This window comes from Panthera uncia, chromosome A2 (genome assembly GCF_023721935.1).
Source record: "Panthera uncia isolate 11264 chromosome A2, Puncia_PCG_1.0, whole genome shotgun sequence".
Taxonomy (NCBI): Eukaryota; Metazoa; Chordata; class Mammalia; order Carnivora; family Felidae; genus Panthera; species Panthera uncia.
This window is the reverse complement of record NC_064816.1, coordinates 32,197,934-32,219,585: the sequence shown is the minus strand read 5'-3', so window position 1 is coordinate 32,219,585 and position 21,652 is coordinate 32,197,934. Positions and strand designations below refer to the sequence as shown.

At 40.5% G+C, this 21,652-nt stretch overlaps 1 protein-coding gene across 1 annotated transcript in view; it reads right to left on the bottom strand.

The window, feature by feature from the left end:
• Window positions 1-941: 941 nt before the first annotated feature.
• Window positions 942-21,652, bottom strand: part of LOC125930363 (40S ribosomal protein S2-like) — a 34,384-nt gene continuing 13,673 nt past the window's right edge. Inside the window, 2 exon segments of the mRNA XM_049642234.1 lie at window positions 942-1,078; window positions 1,081-1,462. Coding sequence (XP_049498191.1) covers window positions 942-1,078; window positions 1,081-1,462 — 519 coding nt within the window.

Sequence of the window (21,652 nt, the reverse complement as noted above, 5' to 3'; positions counted from 1 at the left end):
TTTCCCGTAACTTAAGCTTTTAAGTTTTAATTTTCTTAGGCCTCTCAACACAATTTCTGTAGGACAGGTATCCAAGAATGCCTCAGCTGAGGGGTTTGGTCTCAGGGTGTCCCTCATAGGTCTGCAGTCAAGTCATCAGCTAGGGATATAGCTGAAGCTTTGACTGGAACTGGAGGATCCACTTACAAAATCGCTCACTCCCGTGACTGGCAAATTAGTGCCAGCTCTTGGCAAGTGGCCCAGTTCCTTGTGACAGAAACTTCTCCATAGGGTTGCTTGAGTGTCGTGAGAATATGGCAGCTGGTTTTCCCCAGAGTGAGTGATCTAAGGGAGAACAACAAAGAAACTAAAATGTTTTCCATGATCAGAGAAGTCACTCAGTGGTCATACCTGCAATAGCCTATTTGTGTGTGTGTGTGTGTTTTAATGTTTATTTATTTTTGAGAGAGAGAGAGAGGCAGAGAGTGGGAGACACAGAAACCAAACCAGGCTCCAGGCTCAAGCTGTCAGCACAGAGAACAAAGCAGGGCTCGAACTCACAAACTGCAAGATCACGACCTGAGCTGAAGTCAGACACTTAACCGACTGAGCCACCCAGGCGCCCCTGCAATAGCTATTTGTTACCACAGGCCATCCCTACTTTTTATGGGATTGTACTAAACAGAGACATGAATGAATACCAGCAGGTGAGAATCATGGAGTGTCACGATGGAAACTGAATACCGCATCAGAGATATGCAAGTGAAGATTCTACTGAGATCCAGGGACCTACTCACTACAGTGACAACAATCAGAAAGCCCCCAAAGGCCAAGTATTGTGGCAAGAATGAAGAGCACCTCATACATGCTAGGAATGTAATATGGTACGACCACTACAGAAACCAATGCCCCTCTTATTGTTTTGTATATGTTTTTGTTGCATTTTTTTTCCCCCACAAGCTCTAATTCACTTCATTTTTCTTGTATAAAACTAGGTGGTGGCCGTACCCCTGCCTGGAGACCGTGGTGTGGATCTTTACAAGACGGTCGGTGGATTCCTGATAGAGAGACTTGGTGAACTCAGTCTCTTTCCAGAGGTGGGAGGGAGATAGATGTAGGTCTTGGGAATGGCACCAAAAGTGACCGTGGTGAAGTTGCCCAGCGTGGCAATGCAGCTCCTGGCTGAGGTGTAGCAGTCTTCAATGCCAGCCATCAGCATCAGCTTCTTGGGCATAGGGGCTGAGATAATGCCAGGGCCTCTGGGGATGAGGATGAGGGGAACTAGCACAGAGCCACAGCGGCCGGTCATCTTGCATGGGACAGTGTGGGGCTTGCCAGTCTTGTTCCCCCAAGAGCCTCGCCACACGGGGACAACAGAAAACATGGCCAGGATGATGGCCCCATGGATGGCAGTGGCTACCTCCTTAGAACAGTTAACATCCAGACTGATGTGTTCATTGTAATCTCCGATGGCAGCAGATGCCTGCGAACAGCCCGAGAAGGTTGATGGTCCCTGACCTACACGGCAGCAGTAGCCCACCCAGGACCTGTTGCATGACTCCAGGAAAGGGTGGCTTCTGTGAGGCCAGTCTGAGGTCCTGAGGAGATCCTTTCTCTCTATTCCCATTTTTTTTTTAAATTTCCACCTATAATTTTCTACCTCCCCAAATGCTTTTTGTCCCCCACCCCCTAGCTTTCCAATGTGCCTCTTAGGTATTTACACAAGAGAAATGAAAACATGTGTCCATCACACTTATATGAAATTCCAGAAGAGATAAAATTATAGCAACAAAACAGACTAGAGGTTTCAAGGCCCTGGAGTGGAGGCAAGGAACGGGTTCCAAAGGAGACACCAAAGAGTACTTTTTGGTGATAGAGATATTCTGTATCATTATTGTGGTGGCCACTGCTTGGGTATATGTTCTATATATGCAATACATTTACAAAAATGCATTGAATTGCACAATTTATTGTTTTTAATTACATGAGTTAAATGGATGCGTTTTACTGTATGTAGGTTATACCTCAATAACATTGACTAAAATAACATATTTGTCTACCTGGATGGAGATTTTTTAATAATATATTCATGGAAAGGACTGAGTCCACTGCCTGACTTGTAGAAGATATGAAATTTATTCAGTACTTTCCCATTAATGTTATAGAGTCTGAATGTTATGAATGAGAGATTGATAAATTATTGAGGTGCACATGTACTTTGTGATACACACTATCATACCTCCCTAAGAGAAAACAGATGTTCTTTCCAGTTACTGATGATTTTGGAAGTCTTAGATGCAACTCTTCCCCTAAGAAAGAATTTAACCCAGACTGTTGATTTTAATTTTGAGACAGTACTTCTTTGGTTCTAAAATTAAGGAGAAACTCTTTTCCTCTTCACTGTGATGACTGTCTTCAACTATGTAGGAAGAAATTATGTTGATGCCATTTTCCGGTAACTTGGAAGGTAATACAATTCATTGGATGCCTTCTAGAATCAAGAAGAAATGTGACATTCTCTCCTTTTGTACAAAGGTGAAAGCTTCGCCAAGTATTTCATGATGCCACTAGAAGCCCTCTTGGAGACACGGATCTTACAACATGACCCGGGACCTCCTTTTCATAAAATGCTAGCAGAAAAATATGTCACCAGAGTGCCCAGGTAGCTCAGTTGATAGAACATCTGACCCTTGATTTTATCTTAGGTCATGATCCCAGGGTCATGGGCCCTGCACTGGGCATGGAGCCTGCTTGAAATTATTCTCCCTCTCCTTCTGCCCCTACCTGCTCACATGCAAGCACATGGGTGCTCTCTCTCTAAAAATAAAGTTAAAAAAAAAAAAAAGAAAGAAATATCTGTCACCCCTTGAACATACCTTTTAAATGGAGTATTTCAATGCATCATCATTGTCACCACACTGCAGGTATGATATGTCCTCGAATCTTCAATGTGAAGAGACACCGGAAATTAGGTAAGTGCTGATTTGCATTAAACATGAGAAATTACATGGTAACACTGTCTTCTTTAATTAAATCTACCACCATAAGCCAAGTTTACTTTTAAACAAGTTCTCAAATCTCTATAGCGTTTATAAGAATTTACAGTAAGTCAAAAAACATACCTCAAAAAACACATTAGGCCTAACTTGGGAGACGAAGGACATAATGTTCAGGCAGCACTAGGCCCAATCTCCAGGCCACTGTTGCAGATTTTTATTAAAAAATGAGGTCAGGGGCGCCTGGGTGGCTCAGTCGGTTAAGCGGCCAACTTCGGTGCAGGTCATGATCTCGCGGTCCGTGAGTTCGAGCCCCGCTTCGGGCTCTGTGCTCACAGCTCAGAGCCTGGAGCCTGTTTCAGATTCTGTGTCTCCCTCTCTCTGACCCTCCCCCGTTCATGCTCTGTCTCTCTGTCTCAAAAATAAATAAACGTTAAAAAAAAAATTAAAAAAAAAATGAGGTCATAGAATCACGTTCAGTAAAAGTATCCATGGAGGTATTTTAACCCATCTGTAAAGGATAGCAAATACATGTAATGGAAAGGAAGTCCAATGAAAAATGCAAAAAGGCTCATTTTAAAAGCCTGTTTTCCTTTAAGTAGTAGAATCAAGAGTATACTACTGGGTGTTGTATGGAAACCGATTTGACAATAAATTTCATATATTGAAAAAAAAAAAGTATACTTGCCATGTGGCTTTGTCTTTCCATTTCAAATCAGTGAGAAAAAAAAAAAAAAGATGGTCCTCTCAATAAACGGTGTGGGGACAGTCAAGCACACATTTAGAAGAAAATAATTTTTCATCCTTGTTTCATGCTTTACCTCCAAATACTGTTCCAAATGGCTTAAAACTTTTACTTGACATAATTAAACTATTGAAATAGGTTTTAAAAGGTAAACATTTTAATACTATTAAATTAAATATTTAATATTTAATATTATTTAGGTAAAGAAACAGGTTCTATGCGTGACTTTTTTTTATACTAAGGAAAATATTTACAGTATATATGACAACAATGAATCCTTAACATTAAATACCTCCTATAAATCAATAAGAGAAAGACTAATACAAATGGAAAAAATGGGCAAAGTTCATAAAGGAAGAAATACAAGTAGCTAATGAACATGAGGAGAGTATTTTAAATTTACTAGTAGTACCAAAATGAAAATTAAAAAACAATAAAGCATTTTTCAGGTAAAGATTTATTTTATTCTTTTAATGTTTATTTATTTATTTTGAGAGAGAGAGAGAGAGAGCACAAGCAGGGGAGGAGGAGAGAGAGAGAGGGAGAGAGAGACTCCCAAGCAGGCTCCATGCCATCAGCGCAGAGCCTGACTCAGAGCTCGATCCCATGAACCATGAGATCATAACCTGAGCCAAAATCAAGAATTCGAAGTTTAGTCGACTGAGCCACCCAGGTGCCCCAAGATTTTTTTTTTAAGTAATCTTTACACCCAACGTGGGGCTTGAACTTAAAACCCTGAGATCAAGAGTCACATGTTCTACCTACTAAAACAACCAGACTGCCCCGTAAAGCCTATTTTTAAAATCTTATCAAATAGGCAAAGATTTTTTCCCAGAGGGAGAGTATAGTAGATTTTCTGGTGAGTAATATGGCAAAATGTATCAAAATCCTTTTAAAAATGTTCTTTGTCCTTAATTATTTCTACTTCTTGCATTGTGCTCGAAGGAACTTTTTTTTTAATCCATAGAAATAGAACTATAAGGATATTCACTTCGCTGCTTACCATAGCAAAAGGACAATTTTTTCATACATCTAAAAATGTTCATCCGTATGTGGCTGAGATAATTTGTAATAGGTCTCATGTGTAGCTATTTAAAAGCACGACGTAGGGGCTCCAGGGTGGCTCAGTGGGTTGGGCGTCTGACTTCAGCTCGGGTCATGATCTCATAGTTTGTGAGTTCAAGCCCCATATCGGGCTCTGTGCTGACAGCTCAGAGCCTGGAGCCTGCTTCGGATTCTGTGTCTCCCTCTCTCTGTGCTCCTCCCCTGCTTGTGCTCTGTCTCTCTCTCTCTCAAAAATAAATAAACATTAAAAAGAAAAAAAATTTAAATAAATAAAACCATAATGGAGACGAATCGTTAATGATACAGAAAGATGATAAACATAAAAATAATTGCACAAGAGCATGGGCATATGCTGGTTTTTCTCTTTATGCCTCAGCAAATCTATTCTCTGACTTCTCTGCCTTGTTTTCTGTCCTAGGGCGCTGACCCCTAGGGACTGCCCTCTGGTTTCCAGCTGGGTTTGGCCAGTAACAGTCATGGGCAATCTGAGGATGGCAAAAGAACGATGCCAGGGTATTTCTTCTCTGCTTGCTCCCTGCCTTGACCCAACTCTGACAGGTGGTGTGTCCCTGGACAAATCTCCTGTAAGACAACTTTCCCTCTGTGGCTCCCCTTTTTTTGGCCTCTTCTAACACAGTTTCCTTCCCTTCCTTCTTCAGGTCTATGGATGATAATGGATTTTTCATAATGTTATAAGCCCTGGCTGCTTCTTTCATACCTAACTGATATTCTTAACATGGTGCACAGTTCTGCTCAAAAATCCCAATTGGGTGCCCTCTTTTTGCTGATAAAACTCTGGCTGATGAAAGACAATGTGATCCAATTTTTTTCCTGCTTATTTTTGAGAGAGAGACAAGGAGAGAGAGAGAACATGTGTACACACTCGCACACACATATGTGGGAGAGGAGCAGAGGGAGGGGGTGGCAGAGGATCCGAAGCAGACTCTGTGTTGGCAGCAGAGAGCCTAATGTGGGTCTCAAACTCTCAAACCATGAGATCATGACCTGAGCCAAAAGCAAGAATCAGATGTTTAATCAACTGAGCCACCTAGGTGCCCCAATCCAATTTTTGTAAACTTACATGTATTAATTATCTGTTGCTACATAACAAACTACCCCAACCCTTGGCAGCTTAAAACAACAAACATTTACGGTCTCAGAATTTCTTTGGGTCCAATATCTGAATATTACCCAGCTACACATAGGCTGGCTCAAAGTCTCTCATGAGACTGCTGTCATTCTGCCACCAGGGCTGCAATTCCATCCGATGGCTCAAGTGGGGGAGGATCCACTTCCAAGCTCACTCACGTGGGTGTTGGCAGGAGCCAGTTCCCTGCAGGATATGGGATTGAAGGGCTCAAGTCTTCACTGTCTACCGGCTGGATGCCTTCCTCAGTTCCTTGCCACATTTGTGTTTCCATACGGGAGCTTGCAACATGGCCCCTGGCTCTCATCAGAGGGAGCAAGCAAGCAAGACTGAAAGAGAACACCCAGGCTAGAAGCTGCAAACTTGGTCATCTGACCTCTGAGTTGACATCCCGTAAACTTTACCAGCCCACACTCAGGGGGAGGGGATTACACAAGGAAATGAACAGAGGCAGGAGGAATCATTGGCGGCAATCTTAGAGGCAAAATATAATTTGCAAATGCACATGAAAAAATCTGCATGATCGTTGATTATCTTTGGGTACATTAAAAATGATCTTTCTGTTTTCTCTTTGCATTACTGTTCATGTCTAATGAATAATTACTACTGCTGTGACTACTATCATGATTTGAATCTCTTGTTGCTAACCTATCTCTAACTGTGACAGCCCCTCACTTGACATTGCTTAATTTCTTTACCTTTTTCCATGAGCAAGTTGATATAAACCTGTCTAGACTTTAGAAAGAGTGAATAAATTATCTGCCATAATTGGATTTTGTTCCATATTTGACCCAACGGGAAGCTATAGCTAGGTTTCCAAGATATGTACAAAAATAATCAGGATGAAATTTGTTCAGCTAATTTTTGCATTCTCTGACAAAGAGCTCCACCCTATCAGACGTGGAAATTATCTTCAAACCTTATGCCTTGTGCATTTACTGCCCATCAGTTTGGCAAGCCTGTCACACTGAAATATAATACAGAAGTGCCCTTGGTGTAATCACTCCCCTCTGTTGAAGTGGCAACAAATAGTTACAGGTCACCCTTGTGACACAGATGGGGACAGCAAATGATTTTTCTCAGTCACTCACTATTGTTATATTCAAGGGCAAATTGAGCTGTTTTTTCTTTACAGTAGAGGATAATGGGAAAACATAAATGGGGTTCATGATCTTCCCATTATAGGAAACTTAAAGAGAAATGTCACCATTAAACCACATAATAAGCACAACTTTATTATTCCTCAAATCAATTCAATCAGCAAGTGCTAAATAAACACCTACTGGGTGTCCATAATCCCCTTTTTCTCATATAAATATCTTACCCTACCAGTTTCATTTTTTTTATCAAGGTTCCATGATTCTTTTTTTTTTTTAATTTTTTTTTAACGTTTATTTATTTTTGAGACAGAAAGAGACAAAGCATGAACGGGGGAGGGTCAGGGAGACGGAGACACAGAATCCGAAACAGGCTCCAGGCTCTGAGCTGTCAGCACAGAGCCCGATGCGGGGCTCGAACTCACAGACCGTGAGATCATGACCTGAGCCGAAGTTGGCCGCCCAACCAACTGAGCCACCCAGGCGCCCCTCCATGATTCTTACAATATGCTAGTTTAAGAAGCCTGCCTCTTAATTTCTCATTTATCTTTGAAGCAAACCATTACCTTCAAAAACACCCCTCCTCTCCCTTCCTCTCCTTTATCTCTGCAAAATGTCTTCAAAATTATATCTTGGGTAATGAATGGCTGAACCAGTCATATAAACCTCCTGCTGACTCCATAACCCCCTGTCCAGTTCACCTGGACAGCTCTGCATAAGTAAAAGAAATTGCAATCACTTTATATCAGGCCCTATGAGATGACTGGCCGTTTCCCCACTTACTTTCCCACTTAATACAAGCTGTCACCTGTGATGTAGGTATTATAATTGAGCCTGGACTCCTGGTTTCTTAAAGAAAAACAACAAAACCCAAAAGGAATTTATGGCCACCTCAGAAAACAGTTTGGCCGTCTCTTACAAAGCTAAACATAGTCTTAACATTTGATCTGGTAATTGCACTGCTTCGTATTTACTGAAATTAGTTGAAAACTTGTGTTCACACAAAAACCTGCACATGAATGTTTACATCAGTTTTGTTCACAAGTGCCAAAACTTGGAAAAACCAAGATGTCCTTTAGTAGGTGAACGGATAAATAACCTGTGGTCTATCCGGACAATGGAATGCTATTCAGCAGTAAAAATAAATGAGTTAAGCCATGAAAAGACATGCAGCAACCTTAAATGACTATTAAGTGAGTGAAGTCAATCCAAGAAGGCTACATACTATATGATTCCAATTACTATATGACATTCTGCAAAAGGCAAAACTATGGAGCAGTAAAAGATCGGTGGTTACCAGAGGTTAGGAAGAGGGAGGAATGAATGGACTGAGTGCAGAGGATTTTTAGGGCCGTGAAATAAATTAGTATGATAATGTAATGATGGATGCAAATCATAATACATTTTTTCAAACCCAGAGAATATACAATGACAAGAGGAATTGACCCTATATAGACCATGGATTTGGGATGATCGTAATGTTTCAGTGAAGGTTCATCAATTTTAACAATTTTACCACTCCAGTGGGGATGTGGATGGGCTGGGGAGAGGTATGGGGAATATATGGGAACTCTGTACTTTTTGCTCAATTTTCCTATGAACCTAAACTCGTCTAAAAAAAAGTCTACTATAATAATAATTTTTTTAAAAAAGGTGACTCAGTTAAGCATCTGTCTCTTGATTTCAGCTGAGGTCATGGTCTCATGGTTCATGAGATTGAGCCCCACATTGGGCTCTGGGCTGACAGCATGGAGCCTGCTTGGGATTTTCTCTCTCTCCCTTTCTCTGCCCCTCCCCTGCTCTCTGTTTCTCAAAATAAATAAATAAACTTAAAAAATAAAATAAAAAAGGAAGTCATTGTACTAGCCCTTGAGATTCCCAGTGATAATAACCTTTAGTCACATTCTATCTAGCTTCTAGCCAAGGAGAGAGACAGAGAGAAAAGGAAAGGAAAAGGAAGGGAAGGGAAGGCAAGAGAAGGCAAGGGAAAGTTCAGAGAAAGGAAAAGAAGAAAAGTGAGATAATGTAAGAAAAAAAAATCATGTTGATATTAAGACACTTTTTCTCCAACCCAAATGTCAACAATTGTGGATAAACAATATGTGATGTAAACATACAATGATATTTTATTTAGCCTTAAAAAGGAAGGAAATTCTGGGGCACCTGGGTGGCTCAGTCGGTTAGGCGGCCGACTTCGGCTCGGGTCATGATCTCGCGGTCAGTGAGTTCAAGCCCCGCGTCGGGCTCTGTGCTGACAGCTCAGAGCCTGGAGCCTGTTTTGGATTCTGTGTCTCCCTCTCTCTGACCCTCCCCCGTTCATGCTCTGTCTCTCTCTGTCTCAAAAATAAATAAACGTTAAAAAAAAATTAAAAAAAAAAAAAGGAAGGAAATTCTGACACATGGCACAGCATAGATGGCCTTGAAGATGTTATGTTAAATGAAATAAGCCAGTTACAAAAGGACAAATACTATATTCTGCTTACAGGAGGTGCCTAGAATAGTCAAATTGATAGACAGAAAGTAGAATGTTGGTTGCCAAGAGCCAGGAGGGGGCAGAGGGAGATGGTTAGTTAGTGTTTAATGGGTACATAATTTCAGTTGGGGAAGATGAAAAAGTTCTAGAGATGGATGGCAGTGATGGTTGCACAACTGTGTGGATGTACTTACTGCCAGTGAAGTATTCACTTAAAATGGTTAAAAGGGTCATTTTTATGTTATGTATATATAACCACCATAAGCAAGACACCTTTTCTTCATAGGAGAGAGAATGTCTTTAATATATTCCATTTCAAAGGTGAAATGCATCTCAGTCTCACAAAAAAAAACCTGAGGCGCCACATTTTTTAATCAACCAATCACCAAAGTTCCCCCTATCCCTTCAATGCCATTTTGCCTCATAGGTCAGAGTTGCTAGAAAGAAGGAGACACAACACAGAGCCCCTGAGCATTCACTGGGAAATTTTTAAAGAATACTATTGGGGCACCTGAGTGGGTCAGTAGGTTAAGTGTCCGACTTCCACTCAGGTCATGAAATCACAATTTGTGAGTTTGAGCCCCCTGTCGGGGCTCTGTGTTGACAGCTCAGAGCCTGGAGCCTGCTTTGAATTCTGTGGCTCCCTCTCTCTCTGCCCCTCCCCCACTCTCTCTCTCTCTCTCTCTCTCTCTCTCTCTCAAGAACAAATAAACATTAAAAAAGTTTTAAAGAATATTTATGGTTTCAAATTTCCATTCACCAACTCTCTCCTCACATACCTATCTCGACTCAGTTTACCATTTTATACCTTCCTCATTGCAAGCTTTCCAAACAGCTCTGTGGCACCATGGTCTTTTTCTTTGTTACCTTCTGCCAAACAAACAACAGTCCTGTGTTCAAAAGGGCACAACCTTTTATTCTTTGGAGCTAGCAGCATGTGTCCTAAAGGAACATTCTAGGCTTAATGCTACAGGCCAAACAGCAATCTTTTTGATCTTTCTCAGGTGAACCTGCTTAGAGTTCAAAGGATCTTGAAAAAAGGGAGCTTATACCTTTGTCATTCATTTCTCAAGTTCAATGCTGCTAACATTGCAAAATAGCCACAGTTCCCCTAAATAATTACAAAAGAACACAGTACTACCTGCAGAGTAATGTGTCGCTCAAATGCAGTCCCACATCCTTTGTTAATGTTTACTTTTTTCCTCTTCCAAGTTGTATTTCTCAGCAGGCATTTTCTATTTTTCCCTTTAGCCTATATGATCTGGCCTCTAGCTAGTGCTTCAACTTCATGGCCTGCCAGTCCATTTTCTTTGCTAATGAAGCTTTAGCAACACTGAGGGCTTTTGGTGCCTCAGATGAGTTGATCCTGTTCGTATCTTCAGTCTCAGGGCCTTCGCACATGCCTAACCCCCATGCCTACATTTCTCCTTCTTACGTGACCTTCCATGAGGGCTCAGTTAATGAGGCTTAGAGGCTGTCTTCTCTTCACGTCACCCAGCTCCCACCAGTTTTCTCCCAGAGTGTCATACATTTTCCCCAGCACTTGTCATAACTTGTAATCCTATATTTGTGTGCTCCCTTAACACCTTTCTCCCACACGAGATTATAAAATCCATTAACATGAGGACAATGTTTATCAAGTTCACAACTGTGTACTCAGTGCCAGATACAAAGTTGAGCTCAAACGTTGGAGTGAAGGGAAGAAAGGAGAGAGAAATGAGGGAAGGGAATTAAGGAAATGTCTGACCCAAGTGCATCTTCAGTACTGTAACAAGGCTAATGTGCATTAAGAAGGGGCAGTGGGCACCAAACGGTCCTGGAGACCAATACTAGAGGATTAGTAACACTATTGAAATCTTCAGGATCCCCTTCTCCTCTTGCCCTGCCCCCGAGAACTATTCTTCGTGGAAGATAGTAGGAAAATGAAGGATGTCAATTTGGAGTATGTGTTCCTGGCAAGAAGAGAACATGTAGAACCCATGGAGCAATCTTTATCCTGATTTCCCTGATCCCTGATTCTCCCAGAGTTCACTACCAATGGCCTGCCATGATTTCCTTTCAAGAAATGAGTTTGCTCAAAAACACAGGTGAATCCAATCAGGGGGATGAGAAACTAGTTCTGTAGTGTCATTGTGGACAATAGATTGGCCATTTCACAACAGCAGATGAGCATCTCTCTTTTAAAAGCCGTGACGGTCAGGATGCCTCAGTGGCTTAGTTGGTTAAGTGCCCGACTCTTGATTTTTGCTCAGGTCATGATCTCCGTTTGTTGAGTTCAAGCTCCCTCTTTCTGCCCCTCCTCTACTCATTTCCCGCCCCCCTCAAAATAAATAAAATAAACATTAAAAAAAAAACTTTAAAAGACATGATGGTCATCCATGACATCATATGTTGCTTGCAGAAATGAGAAGATCAAAGAAAAACCTAGGTTTTTGTCATAGTAAATCTGGGGAAAGAGTGATTTAAAACAATTTTTTTAATGTTTATTTATTCTGAGAGAGAGGCAGACAGAGCATGAGTGGGGGTGGGGCAGAGAGAGAGGGAGACACAGAATCTGAAGCAGGTTCCAGGCTCTGAGATGTCAGCACAGAGCCCGACGCGGGGCATGAATGCACGAACCACGAAATCATGACCTGAGCTGAAGTTGGATGCTCAACCAGCTGAGCCACCCAGGCGCCCCTGGGGAAAGAATGATTTAAAATAACTCTCAAAAATGTAAGAATACCATTAACTAATCCCTTAGAAGTAATGTTTCCATAGTGCTTCAATTATAGTCTTTTCCCATGCGATATGTAAGTTAATCCTCAGTAAGTGCTCAGAGAATCCTGTGCTTAACCAAACACCCATAGTACGCCTACTTCACGCCTACAAAGAATGAATTTTTAGTTCATGAAAACCAGGTAGAACTACTTCTGTCGTGAAACAACTGATCAATGGCAGTAGTAGGTGACCTATTGTGCCCTTCTTTTCTGCCTCTGTTCCTCCTCAACTTCTAAAATAGTCCTCTAGGGGCGCCTGGGTGGCTCAGTAGGTTAAGCATCTGACTCTTGGTTTCGGCTCAGGTCATGACCTCATGTTTCGGGGGTGTAGGGCTCTGCACTGGCATCTCAGAGCCTGCTTGGGATTCTCTCTCTCCGTCTTCTGCCTCTCACCCACTCATGCTGTCTCTGTCTCTCTCAAAATAAATAAATACACCTTTTTAAAATTAAAAAAAAAAAAAACAGCCCAAAAGACAGCTCAGGTGGACAAGAAAATTGGGACAGGACTTGTGATCAAGATTTAAGATTAAGTTGAGAAATATATTTCTAAAATCCACATTGTGTGTTTATCTTCTTTTCGAATACTCTATAATTAACAATGAGACTTGTTTGTAATTTTTTTTACAACTTGGTCTTAACTATGGATTTATTTACATGGAAATTCACAACATATGCCACTTGCTTTGGGCAAGAATTTAGAGATGAGAGGAATTGTTGTGTATGCACTGTGTTCTCATTCATCAAAGAATCATGGAGAGTATTTCGAGTGAAATGTCAACATCAGGCCCTGGGCTGAACCCAGATGTGCCTTTAAAACAAATTCAGAGACTATTTTCCGATAGAACTGTCTCATTACAAACGACAAATTAAGAGACAATAGGGAAGGTTATATCTGCCTCGTTTACAGTAAAACCTCTAACTGTGGGGACCACACTGCGAATGGAAGAGCCTTGAACTAGACTAGCATGGTGACAGGGAGTGGTGGGAAACTGAGAGAGGCTGCAGCCCCTCTGTGCTAAGGGGACACACTCATATCTTGTACGTGTGGCAGCTGTACATGTCCTGTGTAGGTGAGGAAGGTCACAGAGCTGGGAATCTGAGTAGCAGTTGGCCTTCCCAATGAGGCACAGCTGCTCTGCATGTGGTCCTATATCCGTCCACCTAAACAACTAGGTAAACAGTGTTAATTTAAAGCCTACGGGGTCTCTGGAGCCTAAATGTCATTTAGAACCTGTAACTACTGCTGGGCTGCTGCAAATATGTTAACTGAAGTCTATTTTATTCAGAAATGCTTAAAACAAAAAAACAAATAAACAAAAAACAGAAATGCTTTATACTAATTTTTTTTATTTTTTTTAACATTTTTTTTAAATTTTTTTTTTAACTTTTTTTTATTTATTTTTGGGACAGAGAGAGACAGAGCATGAACGGGGGAGGGGCAGAGAGAGAGAGGGAGACACAGAATCGGAAGCAGGCTCCAGGCTCTGAGCCATCAGCCCAGGGCCCGACGCGGGGCTCGAACTCAGGGACACGAGATCGTGACCTGAGCTGAAGTCGGACGCTCAACCGACTGAGCCACCCAGGCGCCCCTATACTAATTTTTTTGATCTCAAAAATAATATCTACCCTTCACAGGAAGATGTTCTTATAAGAGAAACCGCGTGCACGGCTTTCCAGATTGTGCACTACAGGTTCCAAGGGATACCAATTACACTGTAATACATGTGAATGTCTTACAGAGTTTTTTCATTGCCCAGCTCTGGGGGACAAAAGTTACGCTGCATTCTATATGAATGACAACCCCTGGAGTTGTACAGTGCATATCCTACACAACCACATATGGTGGCACTGACCTATACCGCAGTCTTAAGTTTGTTAGTTCCAAAATGAACCTAGTAGAGAAGGCAAGGATTCGGTAGTCAGTGCTACTGATGCACTGCCCCATATGTCCTTGGCTCCTCTAAGTTCGGCAGTCCCTGACAATACACCAACTCGGGAATCACAGTCTCTTATTCTCTCCCTGAGTCTTCTCTTTGGCACCACAGGAGATTTGCAGGCACGATCAAGATAAATGGATAAAGAAATGCCCCAGCCTTTGCTCTGATGTTTCCCGGAGGTTCCCCAGGAGAATTCGGCCCCACTGCTTACAGCTATTTTATGTCAACCTTGTAACTTTTTGTCCTTTCCTGTCTCACTTTTTCCTCTTCTTTGTGTTTCCAGGAAGTGTCTCTCCCAAAAAACTACCTGAACCCAAGTCTCTGGGTCAGGGTCTATTTTACAAGAAACCCAGACTGAGACAGATGCTTTTAGAAACAAATGCCATTAGCTGATTTTGTAACTTGAGTGCTGACCCAAGGCTAAATATTTGTTGAGTGAATGAACGAATGATTCTTGCATGAGGCCGTGGGCTGCCTCCATTGATCAGGAAGGTGGGAAGGAAGAACAAGTGAAGCACTGAGTTCTCGTACCTCAGACGGCACGTGTGGCAATGTGACAAGAAACTGCCCTTCACGAATGCAACAAAGCATACCCCATTCCAGATGCAAATTCGTGGGGTTTTAGACAGCAGTGATAACATTCGTATTGTAACTTTGAGTGAGGAGAAGTATAAGAACCTTTGTGTTTATGCCATACAAGTTCTCCTCTACCCCTCAAATTCTCTTCAAGCTCTTAATTAAAAAAAAAAAAAAAACCCTGCAAATATCCCCATTCTGATTTTGGACACAAAGCGTTGAGATAATCTGGCTTTAGAAAAATTATGACAGCACCTGCTTCCTAACCAGAGAAAGATATGAGGCTCTTAGGACAGGGAATTATAAATCCGTTTCTTTGTTCTTTAACATCACTCCTTTATCTCTGAGCCTCAACAAGGCATTTTCTGTCTCTCTCTAATGCAAGGAGGAATATATTTGCAAAAAGTGTGAAATTAACACAGGGCATGCACAATCTCAGTAAATAAATGTGAAGACCTTGTGGTTGTGCATCACTGCCTTCATTCAATTACTAAAATGTTAAAACACTATTTGCATTGTACAACCTACCCTTCTAATTTGTGGGAGAACTAAAACAAACAAACAAAAAACTGGCAAATAAGAAAAGCTTGAAATTCTCCCTTTCCACCAAGGTAGTCAGCCAATATAGAAGCTGCAGAATCTGTTCTCCAGGATTCTCGTTTCCATCTCAGAGCACTTTTAGTCCTGCTAGTCAATACACATTCCCACCTTCTAGTACCATAGTCTTCCTCTTTGCTGCCAACTGTCTAAAGTGTTAGCTGACAGCTAAGGTAGGAAGAAAATGTTACAAAAGCCCTGACTTTGCCTGACTGTGCAGGCGGACACTGCTAATCTAGTACTGAAACACCATCAGGCCCTTTAAAGCAACAGCCAGCAGAGACCAGAGCTGGTACCAGAAAGTCATTTCTTCAACGCAACTATCCTGAACTCCTACTGCATTCTAAGCACTGGTCTGACCAGGAATATAAAATGAAAAGCAATGTCTTTGATGACATGGTACGATGGTGAACACAACAGACAATATCCTAGCTCGTCCTGGACTATCGGCATTTTAGTAAGTTCTCGTAAAAACAGAAAACTCTGGAAATCCAAAAAGATGAACCTTCAGGAATAAGCAGTATGGGTATTTTTGGCCGCAAGCTCCATCAAATAACTCTTCTTGATATTTTCATGTAAGCTTCCAGCTGTAAGGCCAGGAATTCTAGCATTGCATCATTAGGTCAACTTTTTTTTTTTTTTTTTTTTTTTTTTTTTTTTTCAGAGAGAGAGTGAGAATTGGGGAGAGGTAGAGACATGTGGCTCTGTGTTGACAGTGGTGAGCCTGATACAGGGCTCAAACTCATGAACCCATGAGCTCATGACCTGAGCCAAAGTCGGACGTTCAATGAACTGAGCCACCCAGGTGCCCCAAATTATCTCATTTTTGATAAAAATTTGGAGAGAGGGGAACAAGGGAAATAAACTAGGTAGAGTGTTCCTTTCTCCTCTTCTTTCCAACATGCTGCATGATTATTTTGTGCTAGGTTCTAAATTACATATGGGGATACACGTATGATTGGGTTTCATTCTCTGCCATTGTAATGCTCCTGGTACAACGAGGGGTACGGAAACATATATAGATGAACTCAGAGTAGTGCTGTGAACCACCAGGGCCCGAGCTCACTCTATTAGCAAACCAAGCCCACCCTTGAGTGTAATTGATCCACTGTGGAACTGTTGCACCAAATGCTCTCAAAGTAGTAAACTACTTGTATCAACACCACCACACACAAAACAATGCCATCTTTAAAGTAACTGACATTTTCTTTTCTCTAGATCTAAGAAACACCCAGAAGACAGAAAGTTAAAACCTTTCCTGGTCCCTGATTTCAAACTAAATTACAAAGCTATAGTAACAAAAACAATGTGAGATTGGCATCAAAACACGTAGATCAATGGAACAGAATAGAGGGCCCAGAAATAAATCCATGCTTACACGGGTCAGTTAATTTACAACAAGGGAATCAAGAATATACAATGAGGGAAAGAAGGACAGCCTCTGCAACAAATAGTGTTGGGAAAACTGGACAGCCACATGCAAAAAAAAAAAAAAAAAAAAGAAACTGGACCCCTACTTTACACCATACCCCAAAATTAACTCAAAATGGATTAAAGACTTAAATGGAAGTCCTGAAACCATGAAACTCCTAGAAGAAAACACAGGTGGTAAGCTCCTTGACATAGGTCTTGGCAATGATTTTTAAAAATCTGATACCATAGCAAAAATAAGTAAGTAGAACTACCTCAAATTAAAAGGCTTCTTCATAGCAAAGAAAACCATCAACAAAATGGAAAAACAATCTACTGAATCAAAATATGTGATAAGGGACTGGTATCCAAAAATATAAAGACCTCATATAACTCAATAGAAAAAAAAAACCTGGTTAAACAATGGGCAGAAGATCTGAACAAACTTTTTTTTAAAGGGACTATCCATGGGGCGCCTGGGTGGCTCAGTTGGGTGAACATCCAACTTTGGCTCAGGTCATGATCTTACAGTTCATGAGTTTGAGCCCCCCCATCAGGATCTCTGCTCTCAGCGCAGAGCCCACTTCAGATCCTCTGTCTCCCTCGCTCTGCCCCTCCTCTACTTGCACTCTCTCTAAAATAAATAAAACATTAAAAAAGAAGAAGACTACAGATATCCAACAGGTATGTGAAAAGATGCTCTACAGCATTAATCAGCAAAAATGGATTTCAAAACCAAATGAGGTATCACCTCACACCTATCAGAATGGCTAGTATCAAAAAGACTAAAACTGTGGGGCGCCTGGGTGGCTCAGTTTGTTGAACGTCCGACTTTGGCTCTGGTCATGATCTCACGGTTTGTGAGTTCGAGTCCCGCATCAAGCTCTGTGCTGACAGCTCAGAGCCTGGAGCCTGCTTCAGATTCTGTGTCTCCCTCTCTCTGCTCTTCCCCCAATCACTCTCTGCCTCTCTCTCCTTAAAAAATAAACATTTAAAAAATGTTAAAAATAAAAAAGACTAAAAATAAGTGTTGGTGAGGATATGGAGAAAAGGGTACTCTCATACATTGTTGGTGGGAGTATAAATTGGTGCACCCACTACGGAAAACAGTATGGAGTTTCCTCAAAAAAATTCAAAATAGAACCACCCTATGATCAAGGAATTCTGCTTCTGGGTACTTATCTGAAGAAAATAAAACACTAATATGAAAAGATATATGCACCCACAGGAGGAGGGAGGAAGAAAAAGATATATGCACTCCCATATTCATGGCAGCATTATTTATAATAGCCAAGATATCTGAGCAACATAAATGTCCACTGATGGATGAATGGATAAAGAATTTATAGTATATATATATATATAGATAGATAGATATATATATATGTATATATACATATATATACATATATACATATCTATCTATATATATATAGATATGTATATATACACATATACATAAAGGAATATTATTTAGCCATAAAAATGAAATCTTGCCATTTGTGACAATAAGGATGGACCTTGAGGGCATTATGCTAAGTGAAATAAGTCAAACAAAGAAAGACAAATACAGTATGACCTTTCTTATATATGGAATATTAATATATATAAAAATAGAAATAAATACATAATCTCATGGATATAGAGAACAAGTCAGTTGTTGCCAGAGGTGGGGGATTGGGGTGATGGAAGAAATAGATGGATTGTTTTTGTTTTTTTTCTTTTTTTTTAATGTTTATTTTATTTTTGAGAGAGAGAGATTGGGGGGGTGGGTGGAAGGGAAGGGGCAGAGAGAGGGAGATAGAGAATCCGAGGCAGGCTCCAGGCTCTGAGCTGTCAGCACAGAGCCTGACGTGGGACTCAAACCCACAAACCATGAGATCATGACCTGAGTCAAAGTCAACACTTAACCAACTAAGCCACCTAGGCACCCATTGTTTTCTTTAGTTTAAATACACTGAATTTTAAAAATCCTGGTAACTTTGTATGAGCACTTATCTCCTACTATTTAAAAATTTTAAAAAGGCAAAACCAATTATATGTATTATCATCTAAAAGCATTTTCATATTTTATTAATCTAGTGACATTTTAAGAAATAAAGGGAAATTAAAATTCTATCTAGTTAGCAGTTTTTGCATTTCTCCTTTAGAAATTACATGCATTTAAAAATTAATTAAATCTTAAATATTATCAAATTACTTCTTTATTAATTAAGCTTTTAAAGTTAGTTAAGAATCAGAAATCACAGTTGAGTTGACATATTGTATCTTTATGAGTTGCACTATAAAAATTTTATAAAACTAAACCATTTAAGGAAACATCCACTGTTACGTTAGCTAAATACAATTTAATATAGATATTACTTTTTTAATTTTTTAAAACTTTATTTATTTATTTTGTGACAGAGAGACTGTATGCACGAGTTGGATAGGGGCAGAAGGAGAGGGAGAGAGAATTCCAAGAAGGCTCTGTGCTGCCAGCGCGGGGCTAGAACTCGCACACCGTGAGGTCATGACCTGATCCAAGATCATGAGTTGGTTGTTGAGCCGATTGAACCACCCAAGTGCCCCAATATATATATATTTTTTAATTGTCAATTTAACCTTGGTCTTGAACAAAGCAAAATATCACACTAACGTCTTGTGTTTTTTTATGGGCAACAAACTGTTAGAAACTTAACGATGTAGAAGTTTCAGGACTGCCACTCAAATACTCACCAATAAAATTATTTAAATAGGAAAGCCAGCTAATTTAGCAGAATTCTGTCTTTTGTTTGTGCCTTTTGTCTTCTCAAGATAATGGTTTTTCTGAAGCCCGGTGATATGTACAATCCCATGGGCTGAAATTAGAACTTTAGGAGGAAGGAGCGTAGGAGTCCTAACTGCTGAAGATGGGTCTGGGGTCATTCTCAGGGCGCCACAGGTTTGGGACACTCCAGTACCTTTACTGAAGTAAACTTGGCCAATAATTTTTTTTCTTCCTTAAATCAGCTTTTATAGGAAGCTAATAGCTTTAGAGCAGTTACTTTTACTCTCCTGCAGTGTAAAATGTGGGCTGTGTTTCTTAAGTTTTGATTGTTTAGTAGTATAGCCATCTGCCTTGTCCATTCAGGGATATGGTGTCTGTGGTTATCTAAGAAATATTCATCATGAGGTTGATGATGCGGCTTACAAACCAAGTTAGAAGTGACATGACAAGATCAGTTCTTCATCTGCGACATGGAGGTACTGGGTTTATAGTGAAGGATTAAAAACAATGAACTGCTTGGCAAGTTGAAAAAAGATTCTGTTTGATCAAGAAAATGCTCTATTTTTTAAAGTAAGCCATGGCCATTTTTCCCTTTTCTCCCTAATATCTGGACTTTTGCTTTACTTCTCTAATTTTCTTCTGGTAAGAAAGAGGAGTGTAGTCAGAAAAATATTCAGTTGTCATTCTTCTGCCTGGACCATTGGCTGCTCCAGTGAACTGCCAGGTTATTGGCTACAAAGTAGTAATATCAGAGTCTTTTTAAATTAATGATTATACTAGACTAACCCCTTTGTGGTCATAGCACCCTGGGCTATGTCCGGCACATAGGAAGTATTCTGTAATTTTTTTTTATATAAAATTTTTTAATGTTTATTTTTGAGAGAGAGAGAGAGAGAGAGAGAGAGAGAGAGAGAGAAGGGGAGGGGCAGAGAGAGAGGAAGACCGAGGATCCAAAGTGAGCTCTGTCCTGACAGCAGAGAGCCCGATGCAGGACTTGAACCCATGAACCATGAGATCATGACTTGAGCCCAGAAGGCTGATGCTTAACCAGCTGAGCCACCCAGACATCCCAGAAGTATTCTGTAGTCTTAAGATATTTTCTCCCACACTATGTTCACTGACATTTTCTTACTGGAAAGTTCTCAATGGAAACTTTATCCAATAGGAACTCTCAAAGGTTTGTCCCACCTCTAAAAGTAATCTCTGGCTGTATTTTATAAGATACATAGTTCTGTAACCTATAAAGCCAATTAACTTTGACAAAAATAGCTCCTAAAAACATAAGCATAGGTTGATTTGTTTTTTCCCTTGGAAAAGGTTATGAAAGTACACTGATCATTGATCTCCTTGGTCTTGTTAGGCATGACTGATGTGTGTTTATCATTCTCTATGGAAGTGTGTTTGCAGAGTGTAATAAATAGAATCCTAAAAGATCCATTGCAATGGTCATAGCATTTAGGTTCATAGCTGCAAACTGTGACCCAGAAACTAAGTTCTTTTTTTTTAAGTTTATTTATTTATTTTGACAGAGAGAGCAAGAGAGGGGCAGAGATAGAGGGAGGAGAGAGAGAATCCAAAGCAGGCTCCATGCTGACAGCTCAGAGCCTGGAGCCTGCTTCGTATTCAGTGTCTCCCTTTCTCTCTGCCCCTCCCCCATTCACACTCTGTCTCTCTCAAAAATAAATAAACACTTAAAAAAAATTTTTAAAGGATACAGGTAAGGGTTGGAATCAGTACCAAGATGAACATCATGGGGAGAGTCATTCTCACATAAGAATGAAATTCAGATGATGGTGAACGTCAGAGTTGAGTGCAGGGTGAAAGCAATGGTCTGGGTGAAGGATGAGAGCCATGGGGAGACTGAGGGTCAATATCAGGTTCCTGGTGACAGATAAGGTGAGTATGAGGTTGAAGTTCAGGATTAAGTGTCCAATGAATAGTCATTTTGAGCTGGGGGCCAGTTCTGGGTCAGTGTAGATGTGTGGGTAAAGATCAAGTTTGTAAAAAAAAAAAAAAAAAAAGATAAAGGTTGTAAACATGGTGAGAGTAGAGGGTAAGGATGGGGATGAAGTTCAGAAGGTCAAGGTCAAATTCAGCTTGAGTGTCATGGTAAGTGTGATGG